Source organism: Rhinoderma darwinii, chromosome 12, assembly GCF_050947455.1.
Source record: "Rhinoderma darwinii isolate aRhiDar2 chromosome 12, aRhiDar2.hap1, whole genome shotgun sequence".
Classification (NCBI taxonomy): Eukaryota; Metazoa; Chordata; class Amphibia; order Anura; family Rhinodermatidae; genus Rhinoderma; species Rhinoderma darwinii.
The window spans coordinates 32,523,136-32,538,035 of NC_134698.1; the positions used below are offsets into that span (position 1 = coordinate 32,523,136).

The 14,900-nt window shown below is 42.1% G+C and overlaps 1 protein-coding gene across 9 annotated transcripts in view; it reads left to right on the forward strand.

Moving 5' to 3' along the window:
* The window catches only part of LOC142664948 (phosphofurin acidic cluster sorting protein 2-like), a 244,598-nt gene that overhangs the window by 210,013 nt on the left and 19,685 nt on the right, over positions 1-14,900 (forward strand). For all 9 annotated transcript variants that reach the window (XM_075844413.1, XM_075844414.1, XM_075844412.1 and 6 more), the window contains 2 exons: positions 13,527-13,662; positions 14,395-14,621. In XM_075844413.1, coding sequence (XP_075700528.1) covers positions 13,527-13,662; positions 14,395-14,621 — 363 coding nt within the window. The remainder of the gene's footprint in view (positions 1-13,526; positions 13,663-14,394; positions 14,622-14,900) is intronic.

Consider the following 14,900-nt stretch of genomic DNA (forward strand, 5'->3'; position numbering starts at 1 on the left):
AACGCCCTGGAGGGACCAAAACAGTGGAAACCCCCAAAAGTGACCCCATTTTGGAAACTACACCCCTCAATGAATTTATCTAGGGGTATAATTAGCATTTTGACCCCACAGGATCTTTGCTGAATTTCTTGGAATTAGTCTGTGAAAATTAAAATCTATATTTTTTCCGGAAATAACATAGACATTTTTCATTTTTACAAGGAATAAAGTAGAAAGCACCCCAACATTTGTAAAGAAATTTCTCCTGATTACGGCAATACTCCATATTTGGTAATAAACTGCTGATTGCACCCACAGCAAGGCCCAAAAGCGTAGGAGCGCCATTTGGAGTGCAGATTTTGCTGGAATGTTTTTTTGGTGCCATGTTGCACTTGCCGAGCCCCAGGGGTACCAGAACAATGGAAACCCACCAGAATTTACCCCATTTTGGAAACTATACCCCTCAAGGACTTCATCTATGTGTGTTGTTATCATTTTGACCACACAGGTATTTCACAGAATTCATTTGAATTGGGCTGTAAAATAAAAAAAATATATTTTTTCCAATAAAATGTAGTTTTGACTAAACATTTTTCTTTTTGAAAGAGAATAAAATACCAAATTTTGTTATGCAATTTCTCCTGAGTATGGCAATACCCCGTATGTGGTTATAAACTGCTGTTTCTGCACATGGCAGGGCTCAAAGTGGAAGGACCACCATATAGCTTTTTTTGCAGCTAAGATTTTAGTGGAATGGTTTTTGGATGCCATGTCATGTTTGAACAGCCTCTGAGGTACCAGTATAGTAGAGACCCCTGAGAAGTGACCCCATTTTGGAAACTACACCCCTCAAAGAATTAATCTAGGCGTGTAGTGCGCATTTGGACCCTACAGTTTTTTCACAGAATTTATTAGCGTTGGGCCAAGAAAATTATTTTTATTTTTTTCTAAAAATATGTAGATTTACCTAAAAATGTTTCCTTTTTACAAGCAACAAAAGAGAAAAGCAAAGCACAATTTATTAACTAATTTCTCCCAGATACGGCAATGATTACAGAGACACAAAGGTGTTGAAATAATACCCCTTAAGTTATTCATCTAGGGGTGTAGTGAGCATTTTAATGTGTTTAGGGTGCACTTAATTGTGTAGAGTGAAAATTTAAATTTGTGCTCCACATGTGCTACTGGCAAATTTTCATTGGATTGGCCTATTTATTCTGGATCACTCCAAAACACTACCAACATTTAGTGTATTCAATGAGGCGTATATTGTATTTAGTGTTTTTTTATTATTATGAATATAAAACAGGCTAATGAAGTATGGATAAGGCCTACATTAGTAAATTGGAAACTATTTGGAAATCTGTAACAAGGCTGTATAAATGGGACTAGAGAAGACATGTACAATATTGTTAGTACCAAAATTATCACTTTCAATCAGATCAAAAGGAAAAGGTATTAAAAATGATGCACTGTGTGGTACATTTTATAGCATTCAGAGATACATAGGGCTGGCTTTGAAGGGCAGTCTGGACAAAAATAGCGAGTGTCACTTCTTTTGCCCCTCTTGGAGCACACACGGCATGCTCTTTGGGGATATTTTCTGTTCTCCGTTGAGGGAATAGTGGACACAAAATGCTTCTCTGTGAGTCTTTTAGCATCTTCACAATCTAGTGGATGTGAGGGGGAAGTTTTTTTAAACAAGAGGTCCCCAATCACTTTCTCTTGGTAAGTGAGGTATGTGTCAGTAGTGCCAGACTTTTTGCGCAGCACAAAGGAATTGTATGTGGCTACTTGAATGAGGTAGATGCCAATTTTTTTGTACCAAGCGTAAGACTTCCTCATTACTAGGTACGGCTGGATAGCTTGGTCGGCCAGATCTACACCACCCATGTACTTGTTATACTCTAATATACAAGCAGGTTTTTGCTTCTGAGTGGTGGATCCCCTTTCTGTTACTCCTAGGGTGGCATCTGAGTGCATAGTACTTAAAACAAAAACATATTTTTTGTCTTTGTATCTGACTGCAAGAAGCTCACCACTGCGGAGGCAACTTGACTCCCCCTTTTTTAATTAAAGGCGTTTGTGGGAAGCCCAGACGATTTTTTCGAATGGTCCCACAAGCCCCCGTATTTTGTGTCTGCAGACTTTTAAAAAGGGGTATACTACTATAAAAATTGTCTGAGACGCTCGTAAATCTTGAGCTGTGCTTTATTGAGTTCAATGTTGCAGATGTTTGCCGACGTATTGCAGCCCTATTTTCAGACGTAAAACGAGGCATAATACACCTCGTTTACGTCTGAAAATAGGTTGTGTGAACCCAGCCTAACTGTTTAACTAAAAAAATAAAAAAATCTTGCCTCAGCTGTGAGAGAGGGAAGCGGGTGTGTTGAAAGCCATTCAGGAAGCCCAGTAGAGGTCAAGGAATGGGGCTTGCTATACAGAGCACTACAGAATGTACTCATGGTATCTAGTATGTCAAGTAGATTAGTAGTAAGTGTTCCCGTGCTGTTATGCATGTGGTAAATTTGTTTACCTCTAATGTGAGAGTTTAGTTTTCTGGAGAACATAGAGGTGGCTCGATTGGAACATGCATATAATTTTGCTTTGCCCCACCTAAGTGCTTTCTCAGCCTTGCTCTCCTCCCCAATGCTCTGAGAGAGCAGCGAGTTTCCTCTATCTGAGCTTTAATTATAGTATTTGGTTTATTAATATACTGACGTTCTAGCCTAGTGAGGGTTGATAGCAATTTATTAAGCAGTCGTAATCTGTCTCTCAAGTTTTGATCCTTTCGCAATTAGTAAACCTCTCAAGACTGCTTTATGCGCCAGCCATATCTGAGCGGGTGATGAATCCGGTAGTGTATTAGTGGTAAAATACGCTTGTAGAGAGCTGGATATTGATGTGATCTGAGGTAGATAGGTAAACTCTCTGGAACAATCTATCAAAGTATTTTGTGTAATTAGTGTGAGTGAAATGCGTTTCCTGTAACATTATAACATCGCCATGAAGCCTTTTATAATTAGTAAAGGCCACTCATCTCTTTGTAAGGCTATTAAAGCCTTTTACATTATGAGTAATAACAGTATATGGCATAAAAATTCAATAGAGGTACGCTATAGAAATAAGCAGAAATTACTTTTGTATGAAAAATATAGCTGCTACCAAAACGAAAAACACCTGTAACAGATAGCTTCAAAATAATAAAACAAAAGCGGAGTTCGGCTAAGTGCCCTCCACGTGACCCCATTCAGGTCTCTTTATCTCTTTCTTAACTTGCTGAGCAAACTCAGCTCCCGAAAAAAACGGGCCCTGCGCAATCACAGCAAAGCTAGCACGGGGGCATCAACAGAATTTCGGCTGACCCACCGCAATATCAAGCAAATGAAGCAATTTTAGTCATGTAAAAAAGTAGAATTAACTTGGTTAGAAATTTTCCAGCAGGGCAGTGTAATGCCAAATATTCAACCAGGGTTCTCCCCCTCCCGGCCCCATGGAAGAGGGAAAAACTCCACAGCGACTATACAAAGAAAAAAGTCAGGTATACATTACAATTATATATCGCTACCCTCCGCCTCAGGTCACATTTGTTGAGCGTGGTCTCAGAGAAGCTGGGCCTGCCGGGGGAGTCATATGTAACTGTCGGCGACATGCTGTTGTCCAAATAGGTTCCAACGGGAGGCGTTGACTAGGTCAGTTAGCTGATTCCGGAGTAGGAGTCCCTTCTTTGAGGCCTAGTCGGGTGAGCAGTCTCCAACCCATATCCAGTGCTGAGATATTATGCGGAGCGCCCTTGTAATGAAAGGTTAACCGGAATGGGAAACCCCATCTGTATCTGATCCCAGCCGCTCTTAGGATGTCCGTGAGAGGCTTCAGCTGTCTCAGTTTTTCCAAGGTAACTGGAGAGATATCCGCAAAAATCTGTAGGGGTTCTTGTTTGAAGGAGAGTGGGGTTTTGTTGCGTGCCGCTTTAAGAACCTCTTCCTTCACTGTAAAGTAATGAAGTCGCAGAACAATGTCCCTTGGTCTTTCTCCAACAGCTGGCCTGGGTCGAAGTGCCCGATGTATACGGTCCATCTGGAATTGGTTCGTCGGATAATTTGGTAACAAGTAGGCAAAGAGTTGTATCGCAGAGTCCATGAGATCCTCCACCGTTTCTGAGACTCCTCTTAAGCGCAGGTTATTCCGTCTGGATCTGTTTTCTACGTCTTCCAGATGAAGATGTATCGATTCCTGAGAGGACTTCAGGAGATCAATTTCTGTTTTGAGATCACCGTGCACGTTAACCAACTCGTCATGTTTTGTCTCCAGGAGATCTGTACGGGTGCCAATTGAAGTTATTTCCATGGTAAGATCATGCGTCGCTCTTTGTAATTCTTTATGAAAGGAGGCATTCAATTTCTGGTACAGCGCATCCATACATGTTGTTAAGTCCTCTTTCGTAAGATGATCTTCCCTGGCCATATCAGGAGCTATTAAGGGTGGAGTTCGTTTTAGTGTTCTTTGCGGTAAGGGGTCTGGGTCGCCCACCAGCGATGCCTGTGATGCCGACATATCCAAATCCGTGTCCTGGAGTAAGGAAGGTAACGAATTTCTGTGAAATATATCTGGGATGGAAGATTGAGTTGAAGACGCTTTAGGAGTCTTGCCCCGCCTTGGCATTGGATCATATTCAGGGGACCTTTTAGTCAGATAGTTGTTATGTAGCTTATGTAGGTCAGTGGTAGATAGTTATGCGGTGTGTCAGATCATTATAGGAAGGCTAAGGCATCACATAGAATTTGTTAGATGTAAAAGAGCAGCAGTGTGACAATCTTGCAGTCCGTTTATATGATTTATTAAATTAGCAGTGCATTGAACCCTTGCCCTGTGGTGCTGTAGTATGCTCCACTGAGGGTTGGTCTGCAGGCGGCCTCCCTCCCTAATCCAGGCCCCAGTCTCTCAGACAGTGGTAGGCCGCAGATGTGTTTGTGGCTGTTAAATGTTTCTAATGGCCTCTAACTAGAGGTGAGGGCTCGTTTGTGTCCTGGGGAGCAAGGCAAAGGTGTAGGGGGAGTTTGAGAAGCCCACCTGGTATCCTGTGTCAGCTGCAGCCAGGTCCGGACGCCCGACTTCTGTCTGGGCCAAAATCTAGTCCCCGGCTCCGGCCGCGTGTGTAGGCTTCAATCTCAAAATCCTCCGTTTTCGGCCCCAAAGTCAGGATTATGCTTGTAATCGTCTAGGGAGATCCAGTCATGCAGTGGTATTTCACCCCGAAGCTCGCCCATGTAAGTGCATCCGTTTGCCTTGCCGTCGTAGCCACGCCCCCGGATACGTGCGACTTTTTGATCACTTTTTATTCCAATACTGGTAGGGCAAAGTGACCAAAAAAACAGAAACTCTGGTATAGTTTTTAAATTTTTTTTTTTTATGCTGTTCACCGCTTGCAATAAATAATATAATATTTTTATACCTCAGGTCGTAACGGTCACGGCGATACTAAATACGTATGGTTTATTATTTTTCAATAATAAAGGACTTGATAAGGGAACAGGGCGATTTGTTTTATTTTATTACTTGAAACTTTTATTATGTTTTTAAATGTATTTTTTTCACTACTTTTTACACTTTTTATACTTTTTTTACACTTTTAAACTCAGATTTTTTTTTCTAATACATTGCGTTACCTACGTAGTGCATTGTATTAGAACTGTAAGTTATTCACTGACAGCAAGCCGATTAGACTTCGCCTCCTGGCGGGACCTACTCGGCTTCCGTAATGGCTGAGCAGGAGGCCATTGTGTCTCCTGTTGCCATAGCATTTTATCGGTTGCTAGCAGATCGCCAGTCCTGACAGGCAATCAGGACTGGCGATCTGCTAGCAACCGCTAAGATGCAGCAATCGCTTTCGATCGCTGCATCGAAGGGGTTAATGGCAGGGATTGAAGCTAGCTCCAGTTCCTGCCCTTACAGGTGGATGTCAGCTGTAACATACAACTGACATCCACCACTGATGACGCCGGATCAGCTCCTGAGGCTGGGAGTTTTCTGTGCTAGGCAGACCAGGACGCCAGTATTAGGCCTCCGGTGGCCATTGCAGCCACCGGAACCCTGGCAATTTCATTTCTGGGGTTCCGATGAGCTGCAAACACCTTAAATGCAGCGATCGCATTTGAGCGCTGCATTTAAGGGGTTAATGGCGGGGATCAAATCTAATTTCGGTCCCCGCCATTACAGCCGGATGTCAGCTGTAAGATACAGCTGACATCCGGCGATGATGGCACAGACTCCGCTTCTGAGCCGGTGCCAAGCATTTGGCGTATGGATACGGCAAAATGCGGGAAGCACTAGCTTTCCATGGCGAACCCATACGTCAAATGTCGGGAAGGAGTTAAAAAATCTTTTTACTTTTGGAGATACAGCTCTTCTGTATTCTCTATACAGAACTGCTGTATCATTTGCTTTACACTGAATGTCAGTCCCGCCGACCTGACGGATTCAGTATCGGCGGGTCCTGCGTGTTTGACATGCAGGATCCAACTGCAATCTATCACATCTAAGTTATAAACTGCGAGGGGATACATAGGAGATGGGGGTACATAGGAGGTACAGATCTAAGAGGTGGGGGTCACATACGAGGTACAGGTATTAGGGTGGATATTCAGGACACGTACATGGGGGTATACAGGTCTATAGTTAATCCTCCACATCAGCACCAAGCTGTGGCCTCTCTGATCTGCACTGAAGATCCCAATCTCAGTCCTACCCCTGCATCACATGCCCTCTCCTCGCCTAATGTCACTAACCGGCTGCAGTATTACGTGGGCAGCCTTCATACCTCGGGGTAGGACCCTCTGTTGCTGGTTGACAGGTGTATCAACTTACCGGGAGATCCACCCTGCACAACATTGACTGCTGAATACCGCGCAGCCCAGCTCCCCGCTCTCTTTGGCCGTGATTCCAGTCTGTGATTACATAAATGGACAGCCGCAGACAGTTGTCCGGACACCTTCCCGTAAATAGAGGGTGTCCGTCGGCCGTAGAAATGAATGGGTTGTAATTACGGTCTGTGGTTACGGTTGAAATCTATGGACATGTGTATGGGGCCTAACCAATTACCAATGAGAGCCAACAGCCAGCCACGCTGCGGTCGATGAGAGGAGAACACTAATTGGTTGAAAGAAGGCTGAGATGCTGCTTTTTTGGAGTTTGTAAAGGAGATGATCATGATGATTTAAGGCGATCTAGGGGAGTTCTAAATACAATGGCACAGTGATCTTGGAGCTTCATCCAGGCATCTCTAACGTCGCAACTGTCCATACATTGACAGTTACTGGAGCTTCCCCGGGCACTGCAGAGCTGGGAGGTCAGGGCGGTCAACACTTCAGATGCCTGTTGCCTCGTGGTTGGCAGCCTTTAGCCTCTTCTGAGTGTCATACAGGCAGGTGCCAAAGTTCTCTTCTGGGCAACTCCGGAGTGACTGGTGCTACTGTCCCACCCCCTGTGAATGGTGTAGCATTGGGGACTCCTCATCATTCTGCTCCCACTTCTCCAGCTCATAGATGTCCCTCTCATTCTTTCCAGCTTTAAGGACTATATGAGCGTCGTATAGCATTGTATGCCTTCCATCAAATGTATATGGCGGGGAGTTGCCCCTATGTATACCTCCGACTTAAGCTAACAAACGTGATGTGAACAGGGAAGTTTCTTAGAGGAAGAAACTCTGATACACTAGCAAGCCATGCATCTTAGTGGGCAGCATATCTGGACAAATGTTCAGTCTCTTATTGTAAATATTGAATGTTTTAATTCATTGAGCACAAGCAGAGATCTTTTCCTTATGCAATATTTAATTATATACTGTATATATTAATTTAGTTAAATTGAACACATTTATTGTATTTTATGGTGAAATTATTATATTGAAGCACAGTGTAGTGCCTAAAAACATATTTACTACACATCAAATATGGTTACATAAAATGTGAGGCTGAAAAAAGATATAAGTTTATCCAGTTCAGCCTATGATCCTGTAATGTTGATCCAGAGGAAGGCAAATACTCCCATGAGGTAAAAGCCAAAAGTCATTTGGAATTAATAGAAGTGTGTAGCACATGCGACCGTGACTTTGAGTTTCATTTAGTTTTATGTCGCTGTTTAGACTTGGCTGTACATCAGCCTTTTGTCTGTAAGCAAATTCCACTCCACAGACTAAATGCTCTGTAAGGTGCTGTCCACATTTTCATCATTGCAGATCCATATGTACAACCGTTTTCAAGAAAATAGCCGGGATTTAAAAAAAGAAAATAAAGCGCTAAATCATTATAATAACTTTTATTTGCCTAAATGCAAATTCTCTGGAAATACGACACATTAAATTCCAAAACAATAACGATGTATATCCAGTTTGTGTTAATCCTTTACAGAAAGTAAAGAAAAAGGAATATTGGGCTGTTCAAAAAAAATAGCAGTGCCGGCATTTTTCTTTAAAAACTCAAAAATGTAATGTATAAACTGAAAAAAATGATTGATTTCTCTTTACTTAACTAATATTTAGTGGAATAACCATTGTTTCTGAGAACTGCTTGACATCTGTCTTGCATGGAGTCGAACAACTTCTGCCACCTCTGAGCAGGTATTCCAGTCCAGGAGGATTGGATGACATTCCACAGTCCTTCTGTATTTTTGGGTTTTGCCTCAAACCGCATTTTTTTTATGTCGCCCCATGAGTTCTCTATGTGATTTGAGGTCAGGGGATTGTGCTGTCCACTCCTTCACCTCAATTCTGTTTGTCTGTAACCAAGATGTTCACTCACTGGTGTGTTTTGGTTCATTGTTATGTTGAAACACCCATTTCAAGGGCATTTCTTCTTTGGCATAGGGAAACATGATCTCAAGTATTTTGATATATTCAAACTGATCCATGATCCCTTGTATGCGATAAATAGTCCCAACACTATGGTATGAGATACATCCCCGTATCATGATTTTTGCAGCACTGTGCTTTACTGTCTTCACCATGTACTGTGGCTTGAATTCAGTGCTCGGGGGTTGTCTGACATACTGTCTGCGGCCACTAGACCCAAAAAGAACAACTTTGCTTTCATCAGTCCACAAAATGTTGCGCCGTTTCTCTTTGGGCCTGTCAATGTCTTCCTTGGCAAATGTTAACTTATTGAGGACATGTCTTTTTTTCAACAACGGGACTTTGCAGGGAGTTCTTGCTTGTAACTTGGCTTCACTTAATCATCTTCTGATTGTAGCAATACTCACTGGTAACTTCACATCTTCTTTGATCATTCTGGATGTGATCATTGACTGAGCCTTTGCCATTTTGGCTAGTCTTCGATCCATTAGAACAGTAGCTTTCCCCTTCCTTCCGTGTCTTTCAGGTTTTGGTTGCCACTTCAAGGCATTTCAGATCATTTTAGCTGAGCAGCCTATTATTTGCTGCACTTCTCTATATGTTTTCCACTTTCCAATCAACTTTTTAATCAAAGTCCGTTTTTTCATCAAAACAATGTCTGGAACGACCCATTTTCCCCAGTATTTTAGAAGGAAATTCACTATAACCCACATATGCAACATTTGCCGCCCTCCTACCTGAAATAAGGGCCAAAATTGCCACCTGTTGTTCCACAGACTGAAGGACTTCACCAATTTAACTCCTCACTGCTATTATTTTGAACAAGCCCGTTTCAATGATTCAATGACTCTGAATGAGCTGCATGCATGTCCTAATTGTTGACTCTGTTTTTTTCTACTTCTCTACTACACTTACAAGTAAGTTATTTGCTATGTACAAGTACCACACTACCAAAAACATTGATTTATCTGGTTAACCCCTTCCCGACATTTGTCGTATGGATACGTCATGGAAAGCTAGTACTTCCCGCGTTTTCTCGTATCCATACGACAAATGGTGGACACCGGCTCAGAAGCCACCATCAACGAATGTCAACGGTGTATTACAGCTGACATCTGGCTGTAATGGCGTGGACCGAAATTAGCTTTGATTCCCGCCATTAACCCCTGAAATGCAGAAGTCAAATGTGGTGTTTGCAGCTCATCGGAACCTCAGCAATGAAATTGCAGGGGTTCCGGTGGCTGCTATGGCAACTGGAGGCCTAATACTGGCCTCCCGGTCTGCCTAGCACGGAAGGCTTCCAGGACCCGCCCGGCGAAGGAGCCTGAAAGTCTTCCGTAGCCGACAGCAATATGGCGCCGGCTCAGGAGGTGAGCCGGCGTCGTCAGTGGTGGATGTCAGCTTTATGTTACAGCTGACATCCACCTGTAACGGCAGGAACCGGAGCTCGCTGCATCTTAGAGGTTGCTAACAGATTGCCAGCCCTGCCATGGAAGCAGGGCTGGCGACTGCTGCTATGGCAACAGTAGGCCTAACAATGGCCTCCTGCTCTGCCATTATGGAAGCCGATTAGGCCATGCCGGGAGGTGAAACCTAATCGGCTTGCTATTAGTGAATGACTGACAGATCAAATACATTGCACTACATAAGTTGTGCAATGTATTAGAAAAAGAAAATCTGACAGTTGGACCTTCAAGTCCCCTAGTGGGACTTGAAAAAAAGTGTGTAAAAAAAACAAAACGTTTTAAAACATATAATAAAAGTTTCAAGTAATAAAATAAAACACAATTGCCCTATCAAGTCCTTTATTATTGAAAAAAATAAAAATAAACCATACATATTTGGTATCGCCACGTCCATAACGGCCTGAACTATAAAAATATGATGTTATTTATTCCACACTGTGAACGGTGTAAAAAACTATACCAGAATTTCTATTTTTTGGTCACTTTGCCCTACAAATATTGGAATAAAAAGTGATCAAAAAGTCGCCTGTATCCAAAAATGGTATTTATATAGACTATAGCTCGTCTTGCAAAAAAATAAGCCCTCAAAACTCAGTCGACGAAAACATTAAAGACGTTATGGTTCTCACAACTTGGCGAAGTAATTTTATTGTGCAAAAAGTTGTAAAACATAAAAAAGTGCTATAAATTAGGTATCGCCGGAATCGTACTTACCTGCAGAATAAAGTTAACATGTAATTTATAACGCATGGTGAACGCTGTATAAAAAAACTAAAAAAAAATGAATTGACGTTTTTTGGTCACATTGCCTCCCAAAAAATAGGATAAAAAGTGATCAAAAAGTCGCATATACCCCAAATTGGTACCAATAATAACTACAGCTCGTCCTGCAAAAAAACAGCCCTCATACCACTACGTCTATCAAAAAATTAGTTAAGGCTCCAATAAGTCAGGAAATAAAAAATATGCAGTTGTGCCGGCCCGAGGGGAACATTTCTTCTGTTTCAAGAGGCCAATTATCAAGGCCCTAAAATTAGGGAACCAGGAAGGGGAGGGCCCAAACATATCTGCTGGAAGCGAGGGTGCCCGTATTATACCGGGACAACACTTTCCCAGCAAAATTCCCCAAACTGCAAAGGTGCAGAGTGTGGACCAAAAGGGGGATAAGGAAGGACATTTATCAATGCTACACCAGACTGTGCAGAAAGGATTGCTTCACAGCGTCACACATGTCTATGGATTATTTTATCCCATTATTATACCACCTGATTATACCCCTGATGTACTCTACCCAGCTCACATATGCCCCACGTTATAAACTGAAATACAGGTAAAACTACTACCAAGCAAATCCACGCCCCAGAAGCCAAATGGCGCTCCCTCCCCTCTGAACCGTACAGCGTGCCCAAACAGCTGTTTACTTCCACATATATGGCATCGCCATACCCGGGAGAACCCTTTTAACAATTTTTGGGACGTGTGTCTCCAGTGGCATAAGCTGGGCACGACATATTTGCCACCGAAATGGCATATCTAGGGAAAAATTCAATTTTTTACTTTGCACCATCCGCAGCGCAATCACTTATGGAAAAGTCTTGTAGGGTGAAAATGCTCACTACACCTCTTAATAAATGCCTTGAGGGGTGCAGTTTCCAAAATGGGGTCACTTCTCAGGGGTTTCTTTTATTATTTCCCATCAGAGGCTCTGCAATTGTGAACCAATGCTTTGTAAATCGCCAAATTAGGCCTCAATTTTACATGGTACTCTTTCACTCCTGAGCCCTGTCAAATGTCCAGGCAAAAGATTAGGGCCACATGTAGGGTGTTTCTAAAACCGGGAAACACCGTATAATAATTAGAGAGCTGTCTTGTTATGGTGGCACAAGCTGGGCACCACATATTGGCATATCTATGGAAAAAAATCCCATTTTCACTCTGCAACATCGAGTGCTCACCAATTTCTGCAAAACACCTGCGGGGTTAACATGCCCACTACACACCTAGGTGAATACCTTAAGGGGTGTAGTTTCCAAAATGGGGTCATTTTTGGGTGGTTTCCACTGTTTTGTTCCCACAGGGGCTTTGAGCCCCGCCGTGTGCACAAACAGCAGTTTGTGACCACATATGGGGTATTGCCGTACTCTGGAGACATTGCTTTACAAATGTTGGGGTTCTTTTTTTCCGTTATTTGTTGAGAAAATGAAAAATTTTGCACTAAAGCTACGTCTTATTGAAGAAAAGGGATTCTTTTTATTTTCACTGCCCAATTCTAATAAAAACTATGACGCACCTGTGGGGTCAAAATGCTAACTACATTCTTAGATACATTCCTCAAGGGGTGTCGTTTCCTAAATGGAGTCACTTTTTGTGCGTTTTCATTGTTTTGTCCCCTCAGGGGCTCTGCAAATGTGACATGGCCTCTGCAAACCATTCCTGCTAAATGTGATCTCTAAAAGCCATCTAGCGCTCTTTCCCTTCTAAGCCTTGGCGTGTGTCCAAACAGCCGTTTATTACCACATGTGGGGTAGTGTTTTACTCGGGAGAAATTGCTTTACAATTGTTGTGGTGCGTTTTCCCCTTTAGTCATGGTGGAAATGAAAAAAAAAAATAGCTATACCTACATTTTCTTTGAAAAAAATTTAGATTTTAATTTTTAAGGCCTAATTACAATAATTTCTGCAATGAATTTGTGGGGACAAAATGCTCACTATACCTCTAAGTAATTTCCTTGAGGTGCTCTAAGCCTTGTAACATCCTAGAGAAATATGGGGGATGTTAGTTAGCAACAATTTTGTGTGGTATAGCTGCCTGACTTACAAGCAGATACATTTAAATTTAGAAAAATGCAAATTTTTGCAATTTTCCACAAAATTTGGGTGTTTTTTACAATTAAATATTGAATGTATCGAGCAAATTTTGCCAGTAACATAAAGTCCAATGTGTCACGAGAAAACAATCTCAGAATCGCTTGGATAGGTAAAAGCATTCCCAAGTTATTACCACATGAAGTGAAACATGTCAGATTTGAAAAATGAGGCTCTGTCAGGAAGGTCAAAAGTGGCCAAAGAGGGAAGGGGTTAATGATGATGGACTGTTATTTTTTTTTTAACACTACTGTTTATCTTGGATGGAAGTCTTGTTGGGCACCTATGTATAATCTCTTATAATTCTGTAAAAAAGAGTTGTGTACATTTTCTACTTTCTAATATCAGTTGCTTTTTATTCATGCAAAACAGGAGATTCAGATGATGCTGCTCCCGCCAGTTCCTCTGTACTGTCATCTACTCCCCCATCTGTGTCACCAGCTATCAAGGAAGCATCTCCAACACCTCCGTCCTCTCCATCTGTTACAGCTGGGTTCTCCTCACCCAGGTAAAAAAAGAACAAAAACATCTATCACACATATATGCAACATTGCATTGAGGATACATTCTCCCATATGCTAGTTAGCTTTACATGGGTGCTCAAAGATTAAAAGGAACCTGTTAAAGAACCTGTTATAGAGCAGTAGGAGCCGAGCATATTGATTTGGGAAAAGATTTTGTATAACTTGCAATGAATTCATCTAAAGCTCCGCTTTATCTAGGTTTAGGAGTCCAGTGGGCAGTCCACGGACTCCATGACACAACCACCTTCATGACGATCATGTTCAAGGATGTTGGTATGATTGCATGAACTTCCGGGGTTCTCTCCTTAATTTCCTCAAACTGCCTGTGTCGCAGATCCAGTCTAAAATACCAGAAAAGATAGTGCAGCATGCTTCAGGTTTTTTCTCCAATAAATTGACAGGCACCATAATGGAAACCCGATAGAACCCATTCAAGTCAAACCCTGAACGCAGGTGTGCGCGTAGTTTAAGCAATTCAAATGTCCATATCAGCCTAATAAAAAGGGACACGGTAGGGGAATGAATACAATATGTAGTGGCTGTATTTGACAGATATACGTTTTGCAAAGTTTCACTTATCTTAATTGTGACAAAAGTAGTAAATGTCATGTAACTCTGAAACTTTGTGTTAGGACACATCCACGGGTATTGCCCAACATAACCACCAAATTTCAGTGCCATTCTCAAAGATCATATATGATTGTGTTTTTATCTAGTCAAAGCCCAGGGGGTGAACTCATGGGACTTCAGTTGGATTACTGGATAGCAGCCCCAGTCACTGAGAAGAAGAAAGAGGCTGAGAGAAGGGAATCCACATCTGCTAAGAACACTTTAAAATGCACTTTTCGCTCGCTGCAGGTCAGCAGGCTTCCCAACAGTAATGATGTCCCTGCTGCTCCTACCATGTCCATGACAGTTGTCACAAAGGAGAAAAACAAAAAAGGTAACCAGACCTGAGTTTGCGTCTGGATTTTATGTGGTCAGTAGACGTACAGGCCATGTCCTTAACTCAAGAATTTATGTTAATTTTAACTTTTGTTTGAAGGGGTTTTCCAAGATCCAGATTGATTTTGGAAGACCCCTTTACCGGGCAGGATATCAAGCAATAAAAAAACCTTTTAAATGCACTCTGTCTTGAAAAAGACTATTTCTAGGGCTTCATATCGTTGCCTCCCGCTCCTCCTGGTAATGATGTCCATTGAGTTATCAAATGACCATAGCA